The 15,740-nt window shown below is 55.2% G+C and overlaps 2 protein-coding genes across 3 annotated transcripts in view; one reads left to right on the forward strand and one right to left on the reverse strand.

Moving 5' to 3' along the window:
• Positions 1–15,740, forward strand: part of GRN (granulin precursor) — a 257,459-nt gene that overhangs the window by 18,353 nt on the left and 223,366 nt on the right. The window lies entirely within an intron of this gene.
• Positions 1,530–14,656, reverse strand: ITGA2B (integrin subunit alpha 2b). 2 transcript variants are annotated; one of them, XM_082374375.1, is made up of 30 exons: positions 14,409–14,653; positions 12,752–12,873; positions 12,565–12,662; positions 12,292–12,457; positions 11,958–12,007; positions 11,836–11,881; positions 11,614–11,742; positions 11,206–11,253; positions 11,012–11,055; positions 10,824–10,877; positions 10,629–10,681; positions 10,205–10,416; positions 7,748–7,930; positions 7,448–7,493; positions 7,244–7,348; positions 7,101–7,156; positions 6,856–7,007; positions 6,578–6,703; positions 6,131–6,198; positions 5,828–5,975; positions 5,198–5,290; positions 4,848–4,927; positions 4,455–4,535; positions 4,248–4,344; positions 3,996–4,148; positions 3,778–3,894; positions 3,173–3,286; positions 2,854–2,955; positions 2,523–2,639; positions 1,530–1,782 (listed from the first exon to the last, which is right to left on the reverse strand). In XM_082374375.1, exons 1-30 carry the CDS (start codon positions 14,594–14,596, stop codon positions 1,726–1,728), a joined length of 3,105 nt encoding a protein of 1,034 aa, XP_082230501.1. In that variant the 5' UTR covers positions 14,597–14,653; the 3' UTR covers positions 1,530–1,725. The 2 variants fall into 2 exon arrangements, with proteins under 2 accessions (XP_082230501.1, XP_082230502.1); XM_082374376.1 differs by lacking the exon at positions 1,530–1,782 and adding an exon at positions 1,789–1,888 and having other exon boundaries at positions 14,409–14,656.

Here is a 15,740-nt window from a genome sequence, read left to right on the forward strand (position 1 = left end):
CCTTATCAAAATTGTTCAGTTTTAAATCTGAGTCTCTATCATCCAGCTCACATTTCTGTCTTGTTTATAAGGACAAATGCCAAATGCTTTGCTGGATCAAGATAAATTGTCTGGGGCCATCCAATTACAATGGCGGAGGGGAGAGGGAGTTTGGCTGGTGTTCAAGGATCACAGCTTCATCTTTTCCTAAATGGTCACAGTCACACAACTAGAAACCTGTTCTGGAACTTGCCATGCATGGATGTCAAATTGTTCTCTTCTTTTCAGAATTTACCTTTTACCCCTTTGGGTAAAATCAAATACCAGCAGCTCTTGTGAGGTAAGTCTGTAAATCAGTGGCTTCCCCCAACACTTAGCATCAAGTCCAAAGTCTTCCCCATGGCCACAGCCACAAGGTGCTGCCTCCCTGCCCCCACCCCTGACCTCGTCTGGACCCCTGGTCTGCCTCCAGCCCAGGGGCCTCCTTTCTTTTACTTGAATACATCAAGCCTGCTCCCACTTCAGGCCTCTTCATTGGCTGCTCTTTCTGTCTAGAACACTTTATTCCCTCCAGCTGCCTGCCTCATTCATTCATCTCTCTGCTCACCTCATTAGAGAGGTCTTCCCTGACTACTCTCCCTAAAATGTCAGCCCTCTCCCAACACCCACTTAATTCGATCACTATCTCCTTATCTTTATTGCAACTCCCAGCATTGACTGCCACTGACCATACATTAATTTGTTTATTCTTTACTCCTGGTTGAATGTAAGTTCCATGAGCTCGGGACTTTGTTTTGTCCACTGCTCCACCCCAGCACTGGAACAGTACCAGGTCCATGGTGCTCAATAAATGCTGAACTCATGAACCAACAAACCTCTCAGGACTCCAAGAGGACATCCCACCTCTATCTGCTGACTCCAGCCTCTGCGGTGGGACAGTTGTCTTCCACTCCTAGCCCTCCTGTGAGCTCCCCACCTGTGCCCTTGTTCTTAACTGAAGACCCTTCCCCTTGGCGGGGAAGAAGGAACAGCAAACAGCAGGGTGGCCAGAGAGCAATGCCTGCTCTTCTGTCCCTGTCGTGACTCTGCCTTCGTCAGACTTCGTCAGGCTGACTCAGTCTCCTTCTGCCCCTCCTCACTCTGAACACAGCTTTAAGCACCTTCTTTTATGAGTGGGGACAGTGTGTTATTTCTCCAAATCTCAGATCATCTTGAGGTTTGATTCCCTCAAAATCATGGAAAAAATATTGTTTAAAGCCACCCACCAGGGACACAGCCTGCCTTCTCGATGCTCCCAACCCCCATCCCACCCAGTCACCCTCAGACACCCCATCCCCCTCCAGTCTCACTTGGAGGCTCTGCCACCCTTTCTCCCTTGTTCCACCCCCACTCTCTACTCCCCGACACTCCCCAAAGACAGTAATTTGCACCCTTTACCCTGGCAGAGACCCTCTCTGCTCACACGTCTGCCAGTCCTAGATTCCCCATCCCAACGTCACCTCAGGCCCCCTCTCCTCCTCTGACCCCAAGAGGAGGCATCATGCTGGGGGTTGGGACTCAACCTCTTTATTAGGCAGCAGGAAAGGGGGCGACCTGGCTCTGACGGGTGGGGAAGGACATCAGGAGCCCTCCATGGAACAGCTCCTACCCATGGGTGACCAGAGCTGGGGGTCACTCGCTGGAGAAGAAGGGACAGAGCAGGCATCACCCCCAGCCTTCCTGCTCGGACAGAGATGCATGGGCTCATCACTCCTCTTCATCATCTTCTTCTAAGGGTGGCCGATTCCGCTTGAAGAAGCCAACCTGGGGGTGCACAGGGGCCGGGGACAGGGTGTAAAGGTGATCTTTAGGCCCCAGAGCAGCAGTGGAGGATGTATGCTGGAAACCAGCCAGTCACGAGGTCCTCGTCCTGGACCAGCACAGAACACAAACCCCACTATACGATCAAATGGAGGCCTTTCCCCATTTAGAGATAATGCATGTAACAAAATTTTTAAAAAATATTTTGTTTTTTCTTCCCTGAATTTTTAAGTACTGATGATTATGTCTCTACATGACTCAAGCGTGTGATGGTATATATTTGATTATTATAAGTCTAACGTGTGGTTTTCCCTAAAAGCACTATGGCTTTCCAGGGTTTGGACACGTGAGTTTGAGAACGGCTCACATGTTGTCCAGGCGCAGAGGAGGGAGTGACCCAGCAGGGCCTCACAAGGAGCAGGCAGCGGGGTCTGGATCAGACCTGGGTCTCCCACCTCAGTCGGGGTGGGGAGGACAGAGCAGGGAGGAGGTGAACCCTGTCTTTCCCAGTGGCTAATGGATTCCTGAAGGCAGGGCTCATTCCCTGGGACTCCTGCTCTCAGGGGGAATGGGTCTAAAGGCCTTAGAATTTCAGGTGCCACCTCTCCCAGGGATCTGTGCCCTGGAAGAGGTCCTCTAGAGGGTGACATTCTAATAGTGGAGCTGGAGATCAGATGGACCCTGGGTCACCTACTTGGGCCACCATCTCCCTCTGCCTCCCCCACCCTGCCTTCCCGCCTCACCTTCCACATGGCCAGGACCAGGAACGTGAGCAGCAGCAGGCCACCCAGCACGCCTACCAGCACCCACCAGATTGGAATGTCTCTCTCCTCCAGGACCCGAAGCAGCTGTGTCTGCACCTGAGGGGAGACCCGCGGGTCTCCTCAGTCACCGGGACGCTGACCTTCCCAAAGACTCAAACTTGCAGGGCTGGTGACCCCCAGCGAAGCCACCTACTTGTCCCACCCCGCAGACCCAGGGAGGCCCCGCCCCGATCCTGCCGGGCAGGGACACAGGGGAAGGCCAATGGGAGACCCGCGGGACCCCTTTCTGCCACCATCCTTCCACACTCACCAGAGCTTCCCCGCTGGGCAGGCTGAGGGCGGGCACGGCGTAGGGAAGGGAGGAGACGTTGAACCAAGCGTGTGACTGCAGCACAAACTGATCCAGGGGCCTCTGGATGGGGTGGCGGTGAAAGCCATTTACACGAGGCCTATTGGTGGTGGGAGTACCGGCCCCAGACTCCCCTCTGGGGAGATCTGCCCCCAGCCTAACCCCGTCCCCTCCAAAGTAAACTCTGCCCTCACTCTCTCCCGCCCCCGAAGCCCCGCCCTCCCCCAACACGCTCAGTCCCCGCCTCCAGAGGACCCCGCCCGCCCGCATCCTGGCCCACCTGGCGGAGGCTGGGCAGAGACAGGAAGGCCAGCACAGTGACCATGACCCGCTGCCCGCGCGCCATCTCCTGCAGCTCACACTGCACCACAGTACAGGGCGCCGAATCGCAGCTCTGAGGGGATGTGTCATTGGTCCCCAGCCCCTCCTGACCCATCACCCTCTCACCGTAGGACCCAAGACAGAGGGGGCTGGGGGGTCAGGGAGCTCAGGCCGGGCCTCCTCCTCGGGAAGGGACTCAGATTCAAGCTTGGGACGTTATCTCTGAATGAGATTGCTCACACAGTCCCGGAGATGCAGGGAGAGGGAGGAAAGAAGTGGGTCAATCACACAGGGTTCAATACCCAGCCTTTTTGTAAACCTGCTTTGGCATTTATTCATTTTCTTTAATGTACTGGAAACCTAAAAATATGCAAGTGCCCCCCCACCCTGCCCCAGACACAAGACCAGCACAATCCTTCCTATTCACTCGGAGGACTCTGTGGGACCACGGTGGCCCACACAAGGCCTACATCACACCCCCCGCCCCTCTCCCTCCCTGCCTCCCATCCCCTCTGCCCCTGGGCCCCAGGGAGGCCCCAGCTGGAGACCACAGAGCCTGCTCACCACAAAAACTGGACCTTGCAGCCTCGAGGGCTGCTCCTGCTCTGGCAGGAGAGCCTGTCTGCGGTCCCGCTTGTGATGGGCCGGGGAAGGGCTGGAGGTGGGCAGCCCCCAATCCAGCTGGGAAGGCAAAGAGGCCATCAGGTCCGACACTCTGCCCATCTCCCAGCCCTCCTAGAGGGGCCCTGTTTGATGGGCTGGGGATTCACCCAGGCTCTCACCTTGAGGGGGTTGGGAGACGGTTGTGGGGAGCACTGAAGGCCTCCCCGGGGCTGTATATCCAGGATGTAGAGCAGGTCGGTGGGCTGGGACTGGCCGGGGAGGTGGAGGTTGAGGCGGAGGCCATTTACAGCACCAGGGCCATTGTTGTGGAGCTGGCGGGGTGGTGGCGGCAGGATGTTAGGAGGTTCAGCACCTAGACCAGCCCCTGGGGCCCTCCCACTCTAGCCTGGGGTGCAGAGGCTCCTCCCTACCTCATAGGTGTGCTCCACTTTGGGGCCCCAGCTGTCCGAGCTGTTCTCCCTCTTGCCTTCTTCTGCTGCCACCACCAGGGAGGCTGGAAAGGAGTTCCTGCAGGGGCCCGACACTCCCTGAGTGAGCTTGATCCCCTGACTTGCCCGTGGGGGCTTGCCCAGGACCCTGGAACCTACTAACTCCCTTTTCCATCCCTGACCTCTCACCCTCTCAGCTCCACATGGGCCTCTGCCCGAACTGGCACATCCAGCATCACCATCTCACTGTTTGGATTCTGGCTGTTCTTGCTGTAAGGGAGGGGGATGAGGAGAAACAGATCAGGGACACTAGGCCAGTGAACATGAGGACTCTCTGGGGCTGGGCCAGAATTTCAGAGGCCTTAGGAAGGGCTAACTCCACAAACAGCATGCCACACTAAAGTTAGACCTAGAAAAGAACTTCCTCTAGGGCTCCAGAACTCAGAAACAAGTCTCTGAGGAAGAAAGGGAAGAGGGAAGTCTAAAGAGCAGACATCCCAGAAGACCCTTATGTTTGGAGGGTGTCTGAGGGTCTCTGTGTGGAGATCAGATAGGGGAACGGAGTGCTTCCCAGTCTAGTACCTCCTGATCTGCAGCCGGAAGGACACGTGCTCCCCAGCCTCTTCCAGGTTCCCCACACTCACCAACATCGTGATTCCTATCTGAGACATGGGGAGAGCCAAAGTCACTGCCCAAATGCCCATTCTGAATGTGGCCTGTGGTCCTCATCCTCCAAGGTCACCATTATTACCTCCATTTTGTTCAAAAGCCCACTCAGAAAGGGTGTCACTCACCCAAGAACACACAGCTAGGGAGTGGGAGGACCAGGATTCTAGCCTGGAGCCATCTGACTCCAAACCCAGCCCCTAAAACCCAGCTGCCTATGAACCCCTGGGGGAGGAGACCCAGCACCCAGGACTGGGCGGCCTCACCTGGGCGTTACTCTTCATGGGGTTGCCCAGCTCACACAGTACCACCTTGGTCTCATTCTCCCTCTTCTGGTTACAGATGATCCTCTCAAAGCCCTTCAGAGAGGCAGTCCCGAGAAAGAAGATGGTTACAGAGCATCCCATATATATTTAAGCTCCCTTGGAAACTCAGGGAGGGGAGGATGCCAGGGTGGGAGTTCAAGGACTGTCACATTCCACTTTATGTATTACTGCAGCACCTTATTCTTTTTAATGATTTTTTTTTTTTTTGGAAATAAAACCCACAAAACATTACATGGAGTATAACCCCATTATTGTAAACTACGTCAATAAAATAAATAAATAAATAACGTGTTGATGCTGAGAAAAAAGACTGGAAGGAAATTCACCAAATGTTAACAGAGGTTCCTGTTAACATTTATTTTCTGAGCCATTTTTGGTTTGGGTTTTATAATCGAGTTCTTGAATTTTTTGCCATTAGCAAATGTTCCTCTTCCGAATTAAAAAGAAAAAAAAAAAATCACAGCTTTTAAAGGAAGGCATAAGAGAAGTGGGAGCTCTCAGGTGGGAGATGAGAATCAAGGCTCCTGCACCTTCCAGGTCCCCGACAGTGCCCCGGGGTGGGGGCCTCACCTCGATGTTGCTGAGGGCCCGCATGTAGTGTGCGCCTGGAGGCAGGTGCACAGCCAGCTCGGCCTCGTAGGCTCCCTCACCCTCGTTGGCCGCTTCCATCTGCAGCTTCAGCACGTTATCGGCTCCAATGAGGAGTGGGGAGCCTGTCCTGTGGGGAGAAAGGAGTAAAGCCGAGGAGGCCGGGTCCAAGCCCAGGGTCTGGGAGGAGGAGAGGGGCTGAGGACAGTATCAGGAGCCAGGTGGGGAGGGGGTGTCATCGGGGTAGACAGGGCCAGGGTCGGGTAGAGCGGGCGGTCTCCTCACATGCTGGCAGTGAGCTGGAGCTGTGGCACACACAGGTCGTCTTCCCCACAGTCCAGAATGATGCGGGTCTAGAGGGGGCACATCAGGTGTGTGGGTAAGTTTGGGGGCACATCAGGGCTTAGGGAATTAGAAGGTCTGAGAAGGAAAAGGAGGTTGGAGATGACATCAGAGCTTTGGGGTTTGCATCAGGGTTTGGGATGATGTCAGGGCTTTGATAATGACATCAGGGTTTATGGGTTTATATCAGAGTTTAGAGGTGACATCGACATTTGGGGTTTATGGGATATTGAGATTTGGGGGTTTTCATCAGGGTTGAGAGTAACATCAGAGATTAGAGGTGACATCTAGGTTTGGGGGTTCGCAATACGATTTGGACACTAACCCTAACCCTGACTTTCTGGGTGGAGGGGTCCTCCACCTCCCTTGCCTGCACCTGCCCACCCCTACCTGTTCCTGGATGTGGGTGTCTCCATGTAACATGAGAGCAGGGGCTAGTCCATCCTTCTCAGGCTGCAGGGACACATTGAAGCTGAGCACGATGGGGCTCAGCTTGTCCCGGAAGTCGGCCTCATCCTAGTGAGGGGGCAAGAGTCAGGCCGTCTTGCTACCATGTACCCTACTACGTGTGTCCCACTGACCACCCCGTGGAGCACCCAGCCCAATGCCCCAGGGCTGGATGAACAGGCTCTGCACACCCAGCCCTGCCCGTTCCCAGCCGGGCATACTCGGAGGAAGGCCTTGGTGGTGTGGCAGGTGGGGCCGTGCCTCCCGCTCAGATCCAAGCCCAGGATGGTGCCCGCCTGTTGAGAGGCCAGCAGTAGCACCCGCCGGCCCTGGCGGGGCTTCTGCCGGTCCAGCTGCAGCTCAGCATTTAGGCCTGGCCGGGCAAGCAGGAAGTGTCAGGGTCTCCCCGGCCAGCCTCCAGCGGAGCCCAGGTTCACCTCCCTCCTGTCCCCATGGTGCCACTCACGCAGCTTCTTGGGAACGTTGTGTCCAGTGGCTCCCACACACATCTGGATGTTAAAGCTGCAAAGATGTGAATGGGGCTCAGGGGCTAGGGTACCCGCACTGAGGTCCCAGATCCTGCCTGGCCCATGCCCTCTGTCTCCTCACCAGCTCACTGGCGTCTCGGTCTGGGGCAGGACACAATTCTTCACAGCAGGATTCAGCGAATCTTGCACCAGCAGCTGGACAGTGGCCATCACCACTGGCTGAGCCCTGGTGGGATGCAGGAAGCTTGCCTTGTGGCCCCTCCTGGCCTAGTCTCCTCTGGTGGTGTGGGTCCTCCCCCTCCCCGCCCCTGGAGTCAGTGCTCACCTGTACACAACAACCTTGTTGGCCCTGTAAGCTCCCACCAGCAGGTCTATAGACATTGTGGGAAGGAGAGGAGGTGTCAGAATTGTTAACTAGAGGGGGTATGGCATCCTCACTTCATCTTCCCAGAACTTCCCCACACTACCACCCCCATAAAAGGTGTGCTCTGCACCCCCAGCCCCACAGACAGGTCAGAGCTCTCAGTGGGGCACCAGGTCAGGTTCAAGCCCCTGGCTGTGTCTCAGCATCTCCAGCTAATGCCCAAGGGCCCTTCCTGTCTAGCTGGAGGCAGTCCAGGGGCACCTGGGTATCCATTGTCATCGATGTCTGTGGCACCTCGAAGGGAGAAGCCAAAGCCAGAGCCTGTGGGGAAGGGGCTGTCCAGGACCTGGGAAGGGTGTGAGTTAAGTCCCTCACTCTGACCCAGGAACACCAACACTTGGCCTCGACCGCTGGGACCCCCATAGGGGGCGGCCACAGCAACATCTGGAAGGAGCAACAGAAAGGGGGTGGCTGTTTGTTATCCAGTCTCTCCAGATGGCCCTGTAAAACTTTCCTGAGCTCCTTCTCTGGGCAGACTCCAGGGGACCAGGAGAGGAAGGCAGAGGTCTGGGTCAAGGAGAGAGCTGCCCCCCCCCTCCAGGAGTTTACAATTGGGTAGGAGGGAGACCCATCAAGTCTGATTATTGTAAAAACAATAACAGCCCTCACTATCTATTGAGGAAAATATAATGACACGATTTCACTTAATCCTGAAAATCAGGCATTATTATTCCCATTTTAGATGAGAAAATAGAGTCCCAGAAGATTAAGTGACCAAGACCTATTAAATATTTGCCCCTTCTTCACCTGGGGGTCTTCACCCCACTCCACTCCCACCATGCAAATCCAGAGTCATACCATGGGCTCGTCATCACTAATAACTTTTAAGATCACTCTTGAAAATTTAATAATCATCATAATCTTATTAATCTGTAAGAATTCTTTGCATGTGATAGCAATTAAAATCTTTGATATATATGCTGTAATTGCCTTTCCTTTGTCTTCTGACTTTATGCTATGTTTCCTGTGCAGTTGTTTTCTTTTAAAAATCTTTATTGATTTTTCTGATCGAGGTACACAGAATTCATCCAAATAGACCACTCAGACCAGTCTCGTCCTCAGGCTCTGGGCCTCCACTGTCTCCTGATCTTTGGCTTCCTCATCTCTTCACTTATTTTCTGGTCATTCAATCACCCTCACCGTATCCTCAGCCGTCCTGCCCCATTGCCAGTCCTGGGCAAGCCTGGCCAGACCCCACCATATGGAGCACCATGAATTCCTGACCTCCAGCCTTCACTAGGGACCTTGATGCTGCCCAGCAGTCCCTCGGCGTTTTCTGCTCAGCACCTATTTCAAACCTTCTCCATTCAGTCAAGCTCCCAGCCCCCCACTTCATTCACAAAGAGAAGCAGCCCAACTGTTGTTATAACTCCACACCCACTTTTTCCTCCTCTCCCCATTTGACCCTGGAATAGGTGTCCCTCCTACACCTGCCACTGGGCTGAGCATCCCACCCCTGCATCCCTCAGGCATTGCAGGGACCCTCCTCCAGCTCACTGCACGCCCCCATTTCCCCATAAGATCATTTTCCTCCACATTCAACCTACTCCATATTCTTTGAAATTAAAATAACCTTCCCTTGACCCTCATCTCCTTTCAGTAATCACCTTTCTCTTTTTCCATTCACAAACTGGTTGAAAGAGTGGTCTACCCTGGCTGCCCTCAGTTCTTCCCCTCCATTCATACCTGGCCTCCTGGCATTCTGGCTTTGGTCCCTACCCAGCCCTGAATCGGTTCTTGTCACTGTCACCAATGACCTCCTTCTTGTTAAAGCCCATGAATACTTACTTCTCCAGCCCCATCTAATTGTACCTTTCAGCAGCATCTGGAGCCACTGACCTAGCTTCCTCCTGCTTAAAGCACTCTTCCTTTGAATTCTGGGCTATCAGATCTCCTGGTTTTCCTCCTACCTCTCTGAACATTCCTCTGTCTCCTTTCCAGACTCACTTTCTCTGGGAGTCCCCTAAATGCTCTTGCTCCCCAGGGCTCTGTCCTGGGCCTCTTCACACTTCGCAAGCTCCCAGGACCTCACTGACTCTCCCCAGTCCCCTATCTCCCACCCAGACCTCTCTGCTGGAAGTGGGGGAAGCCACACCCAGCTGTTCTCTGGGTATGTCTGCCTAATGTTCCCAAGCCCTTCAAGATCAAACAAGTCCAGGGAATTCCCTGGCAGTCCAGTGGTTAGGACCCGATGCTCTCACTGCCAGAGGCCTGGGTTCGATCCCTGGTCAGGGAACTAAGATCCTGCAAGCCACACCGCACAGCCAAAAAAAAAAAAAAAAAAAAATCAAACAAGTCCAGAGCTGAATTGCTGATCTCACCCCAGACCTGTTGCATGGCTTGAGTTCCAGGCAGTGAAGGGCACCACCACCCACCCAACTCCTCTCTCTCTTAGCCCCACATCCAGTCACCTATCAAGTCCTAATAATCTAAGTAATAAATATCTTGAAATCACCTTCATCTCTAACTCCGCTGCCAAAGCCCACATCCGGGCAGTCACCACCTCTTGCATGGACTAATGCAAACAAATCCCAATTAGTCTCCTTTAACTCTCTCCTGCTCAGAGCCCTTCCTGGCTCCTGCTGCCCTCGGGTCGAATCCAAGATCATTGTGGCTGTAAACCCCTGTGTAGCAAGTGGGGCTCCTCTCATCCCTTACCGTTGTAGCCATCCCGGTTGAGGTCGCCCAGAGGCGCGATGGCTGAGCCAAATCGCCCATAGAGCTGCGTGCCGGTCAGCAGGAGGCTGGGGGCGCCCAGCGCGTGGGGGCCTCGAGTCTGCAGGAACAAGTACACGCGCCCCACCTCGGCCAGCTTGCGGTCAGCACGGCTCTCCATGTACAGTGGCGCGCCCACCAAGAGGTCATGCCTCCTGCGGGCCCGACGGGCGGTTACGTGGCGGGGGCGGGGTGGGGGGTAGGGGGACGCTGCGGGCCAGAGCCAAATCTCGCCCACCCTCGCCCTCCCGCTCCCCTCGGTGGTCACGTGGGAGTGAGGGCTAGGAAAGGAGGAGACCGAGGGCAGTCAACGCCTCTGGTAATTTGGGACCCAACTGGGTAGGGGTGGGGGCGCCCAGCTTCTCACCCGTCCCTGTTGACGTCAGTGACCGCCACTGAGTGCCCGAAATACGAAGCCATCTGCAGGAAGCCCGGCCGCACCTTACTTTCTGTCCCCGGACTCGGTACCCTCTCTTGGACTTTGCCCCCACCATGTCCCGCGGAATATTCTACGGTCTCAATCCCCCAGCCTTGGCCACCCCCAAGGGGACCCGACGCCCACCTGCTCTCCGTGCAGCCGGTGCAGCGTCTGGTGGTACGAGCCCAAAATTTCCACCTGCGCGGACAACGCACAGGAGCGCGTTATTGTCGCCCCCGCCGCAGAAGGGCAGGAGGTTTAGGTGGGGATATCAGGCTGAAGAGTGAAGTCAGTGGCTTCGGGACACTGAGTGGTGGGCAGAGGGCACTCACCGCTCCCAGGGTCCAGCTCCAGGTAGGGGCACCGAAGACAAACTCTGGGGAGAGCCGGGCCCAGCGAGTGAGGTCCTTGAAATCTCTACCCGCCTCCCGCCCGCCATTCCTCATCCCAGGGAGAGTTCGGTGCGGTTCTTAGAGGTGCTCCTTTCCTGGCTTCCCCAACCCCCGCCCCTAAGTGAATTTCTTGCCTGTAGTGTTTGGATTCCCGTCGAAGTCGCCTACAGCCACCGAGTACCCTGAAGACACAGCGCGAATTAGCCTTTCCGGGAGGGTGAAGCAGGGAGGGGGCCGAGAGAGAGGAGACTCAGAGACCACCCGGTCTAAATCCTGCATTGTGTAGACGGGAAAATCGAGGCCACCGAGACCTGCCCTAGGCCGTGAAGCGAATCCAGGGCGGGAAGTCGAGGTGGGGTGTATGGGAGCTGGGCGGTCTGCAGAGGGTGGGGAAGGGGAGCTGCGGGAGCAGAGGATGGGGGCGCCTTAGCGCTGGAGCTGGCCAGCCAGGGTTGGCGAGGGGGAGTTCCCACAGGGGCAGGACCTGACCGGCGGTGACACTTAGAGTGCTGGGAAGCGTCGAAGGGAGGTGCCAGGGTTACCCCGGTAGCCGTCGAAGTACTCTGGGTGGCTGTAGTCGAAGGTGAGCTGCTGGGTGGGCACGTGCCACAAGAGGGTGCCCGGGCGGTAACTCGAGATGATATCGGCAATTGGAGCCCGCGCCAGGAGACCTAGGGAGCGAGGGACAGCTGGTGTGGGGCCCCAGACGCCTGGGGTCTACCCAGGCCAAGAGAAGGGAGGGAGGTGTACAGATGGGCACGTACCTAGGAAATAGTAGCCGCCAGGGGCCCCAAGCACCAACTCCCCAGCCTGAAAAGGAAGCCCTGGAGGTGAGAGGGGGTCCTGTTTGGGAGCCGCCCCCACGCCGTTTACGATCCCTACTCGCCTGAGTGACCACGGAGCTGAAGCCGGCTTCACAGTAGCGCTTGTCTCCGCCTAGAGGAGGCAAGAAGGAAGGGTCTGTGAAGAAGCAGGCCCTGGGGCCTGGGCGGGGCCGGGAAGTGGAGTCATATGCGGGCGGGGCCACGGGGTAATACGGTGGCGTGGCCTTGAAGCGGCTCCCGGGCCGGGGGCGTGCGGGGTGGAGCCAGGAGCTGGGTCACTGGGCGATGCCAGGCTGAAAGCAGGGTTTGGGGGAGCTGGAGGGAGGGAAGGATCAGATTAAGGGCGGGGCTAAACCGCCGCGAGTGGGCGGAGCCAAAACGGATTGCTGAGCTCACTGAAGTAATTTTTCTCGTAAACCCGGCTCATGATGTTGGCCCGGCAGGGTGAGTACTCCGCGCGGCCGCCGTTCTGCAGCTGAGCCACGAAGCAGCCACCTACGGGCGTCTTCTCAGCCTCCTCGGCCTTTTCCAGGACGTTCCAGTGCTGCCAGGGGGCGCAGGCCTGAAGCAGGGCCACAGGATAGTGGGGAAGGGGCGGGACTCGGGGTCCCCGCCTCCACGTGTCCCCGCCCTCTGTCTGCTCCCTGAGCCCAGTCCCGTAGCGCCCACCACAACGATGTTGCTCCAACTAACGACCGACGCCCCTAGTCCTTGACGGGCCTTGAAGGTTTGGAAAGTTTGGGTGCCTACGCTTCGCGTCTCATCATCTGGAGGGCACAAGAAGGGGTGGGGTGCTGAAGCCCAGCTGTCCGCTCTCCCTGTAGCCCCTCCCTTTCCCTCCTTGTGCGAGACTCACTGAGGTCGAAGGGCAGCGAGGTACACTGGTCGCCCTCGGCCTTCCAGGGGCACAAGAAAACGCCGCCTGTCTCCTCCTGGCTGAGGCCCAGGGTCCGTGGGGCGCCCACCACGATGGACACGCTGCATAAGAAAGCTGGGTGAGCGCTGCGCGGATTCCAGCATACCCCATTCCCCAGTGCCCGCGCTGGGAGCACTACCCGGGAGGGCAGTGTGCCTTGGGGTAGGTCCCTGGGTCATCTTTCCTCAGTGAAACCTCACAGACCGCAGAGGCCAGTCTTTTCATTTTATGGTCAGTGAAACTGACTTCCAGCGAGGGAAATCATATGCCCACAGCAACCCGCGGAATTAAGGGTAAAGCTGAGACTATAACCATTTGGTTCGATTTGAACACCAGGGTTTTGATATCCTTGCCTTTAGAGACCTCCTAAACTCTGTATACATCTGCATTCCCCAACACCTGCCGCCAAAAGCCATGGGTTTATATGCACCCTAATATGTCTGTCTGAACTGTTACCAGATCCCTTCCTGAGGGTGAGTTTTAACGGCGAAGAATTAAGCTAGTGGTCACCTCTAAAGTGGGTGGGGGGGTGCTGACACCTCTGAGGACTCTAGCAGATCTAGGTTCAAATCACAGCTGTACCGTGTATAAAAGGTGGACAATACCAACCAATAAATGCTGTCAGAAGTAAATGAAATAAACGTAAGAGGAACATTCAGCACAGTGCCACCCAAATAATATATGAGTGCTCCAAAAAATGCTATAATTTTTTTTTTTTTTAGTGTGCAGAATGTTTATTAAGTAATGCCCATGAGACCAATATCTGTGGAAAGGAGGGGAAAGAAGCACGAGTGGGCAAAGGAGGGAGCCGAGCTGAGATTCAGGCCCAATAACAGCCATGGGCTAATGCCCTGGGAACTCTGGAGCTAGAAGGACCCTTCAAAACTATCTGGAGTTGAGGTGAGAGAGCCGGACCCTTAACCTTTCCCCTCTCTCCACACTCCTCATCGATCAATCATTGTTCCTAGGCCACATTTGGAAGTGGGGGAGCTTTGGGGGAGGTGGCTCTCTTCAGCAGAGGAAATTTCCCAAGGGGCTGATACTTGAAGGCCATCTGCCATTGCCACTCCCTGAAGCCCTGAAGCACTCACTTCAATAAGTAACTAGCTCAGGGTAGTTCCTATCAAGAGGAAGAGCCAGGACTCTAATCTTAGCTGTCTGATTTTGCAGCCTGATCCATCCCAACCATGAATGCCCTATTGCTTCTTTTCAAATATCTATAATTTTTATGGGGATGAGGGGGTTGGAATAGAAAAACAAGGTGGGGGGGTGGATAGACAATTTCATAGTTCTGCAAGTCAATTTAAGACATGTGCTCCTCTGTATTTCAAAAGGATGAGGGTGGAGTGGGTCATAAAACTGACCCTTGGGGAAAAAAATAAAGCATCAACTTTTGTCTTCCCTTTGTCCTTGCTCTGCCCAGCTCCCCAGTGCTGCCTCTCGTTGACACCTTCACCTGAGCTAGTCCCTCCCCAGTACTCCTAACAGGAACTCAGCCCAAATAGACCCTAGAAATCACTTTGCTCAACTGCTATCACAAATGGGGAAGTCAAGACCCAGAGAAGCAGTGATGGTGGGGGAGTCCCCCAGGGCTCACCTCCCTTGGCTGTCCTTGTAGAAGTCCAATGAAAACCCAAAGTAGCTGCCATTGGGGCCTGTGTAGAAGGTGAGTCGCACTGGGTCCAGGTTCAAGGCCCAGGTTGGAGGTGCAGCACCGGGTCCCAAGAGCAGCTGCACCCACTCCAGAAGCCAGAGGGCATGAAGTGGACACAAAGCTCTGGCCATCTTCCTTCTCCCACAACCTCCTAGGCAGGAATGGGTTAGCTCCTTCCTCTTCCTTTCAGTTCCACCACAGGAAGTCTTTTCTTATCAAACTGAAACCCACTTGCTGAGTAGTAGGCAGAGTAAAGGGCTCTAGGTCCTGGACCCATATGGTTTCTAGGATTGCCAGGAAGGGGGTGAGGCCACTCTGGGGGGTGGATGCTTATGGCTGAAAGTCGACTCCTCCCTTTTCTTGAGAGTATTTTATCATCAAGTCCTGTTGGTTCTGCCTTTCAACTATGTCTCTTGAATCTTCACCCCATTTCCACTACCACCATGCTAGTCTAAGCCACCATTGCTTCCTGCTTGGGATAGTGCAATCATGAACCAGCTGGTCTGTACACCTCCACTCTAGCCCACAGTTCTATAGCTCCTCCTCCCCCCACACAGCTGCCTGCACTGCCGAGGCACATTGTGACTTGGTCAGAGGTGGGGGAAGGAGTGAGGAAGCTCCTGCCCCCTGATAAGACCTGAGGCTGCTGTATCCTTTTGGATAAGGCACTTATCCACTTCCTCCTTCTAGGGCCTTCGGCAGCTTCACTCAGCCATATTGGTACAACGGCTTCCTCACTCATCCTCCATCTGGGGCCAAGTCTTAATGTGGCCACAGCAATGCAGCCAGTGCTGGGGGAGGGGTGGCAAATGGATCTTGGCTGAAGGGGAAAGGAGATGGGGATAAAGTGGAGTCATTCCAGGGTGTTCTGGCTCACAAGCTCTGAGATTTGCACCAGCTGTTCAATTGAAGGCAGGCCTCACTCTTTCTTGGGTGACAAGAGCTTTTGTCCAATCATTAAGACTTGATTCTAGTGGGGTCATTGCCTAGGGGATGCCTCCCCCAACTCCTCAGGCTGGTACTCTGTGGTTAACACCCATGGGCACAGCACCGATCACACTGTTTAGTCATGGTCTGTTCACTGGATTTTGTCCATGAATCCCTTGAGTGAGGTTCCTTTCTGCAGCCCCAGGGCCTAGCCAAGAGCCCAGCATATTGTAGGCATTGCTGACAGACAGACTGAATAGAAGCAGGCACTGAGGATGGAAGAAGCAAACGCAGGCTCACATAGTGGAAAGAAAAGAAATAATTTTGAGCAGAAAGGTCATTTTCTAT

This window comes from Balaenoptera borealis (assembly GCF_965194805.1).
Source record: "Balaenoptera borealis genome assembly, chromosome: 20".
Taxonomy (NCBI): Eukaryota; Metazoa; Chordata; class Mammalia; order Artiodactyla; family Balaenopteridae; genus Balaenoptera; species Balaenoptera borealis.

Excerpts from the sequence above, each read along its gene's own strand:
- ITGA2B (XM_082374376.1), bottom strand. The coding sequence starts at position 14,596 with ATGGCCAGAGCTTTGTGTCCACTTCATGCCCTCTGGCTTCTGGAGTGG. Across the intron at positions 10,417-10,628 it reads ACTGACGTCAACAGGGACGG|GAGGCATGACCTCTTGGTGG; the intron begins GTGAGAAGCTGG and ends TCGGGCCCGCAG. Across the intron at positions 3,895-3,995 it reads CGTCTCCCAACCCCCTCAAG|CTGGATTGGGGGCTGCCCAC; the intron begins GTGAGAGCCTGG and ends TTGCCTTCCCAG.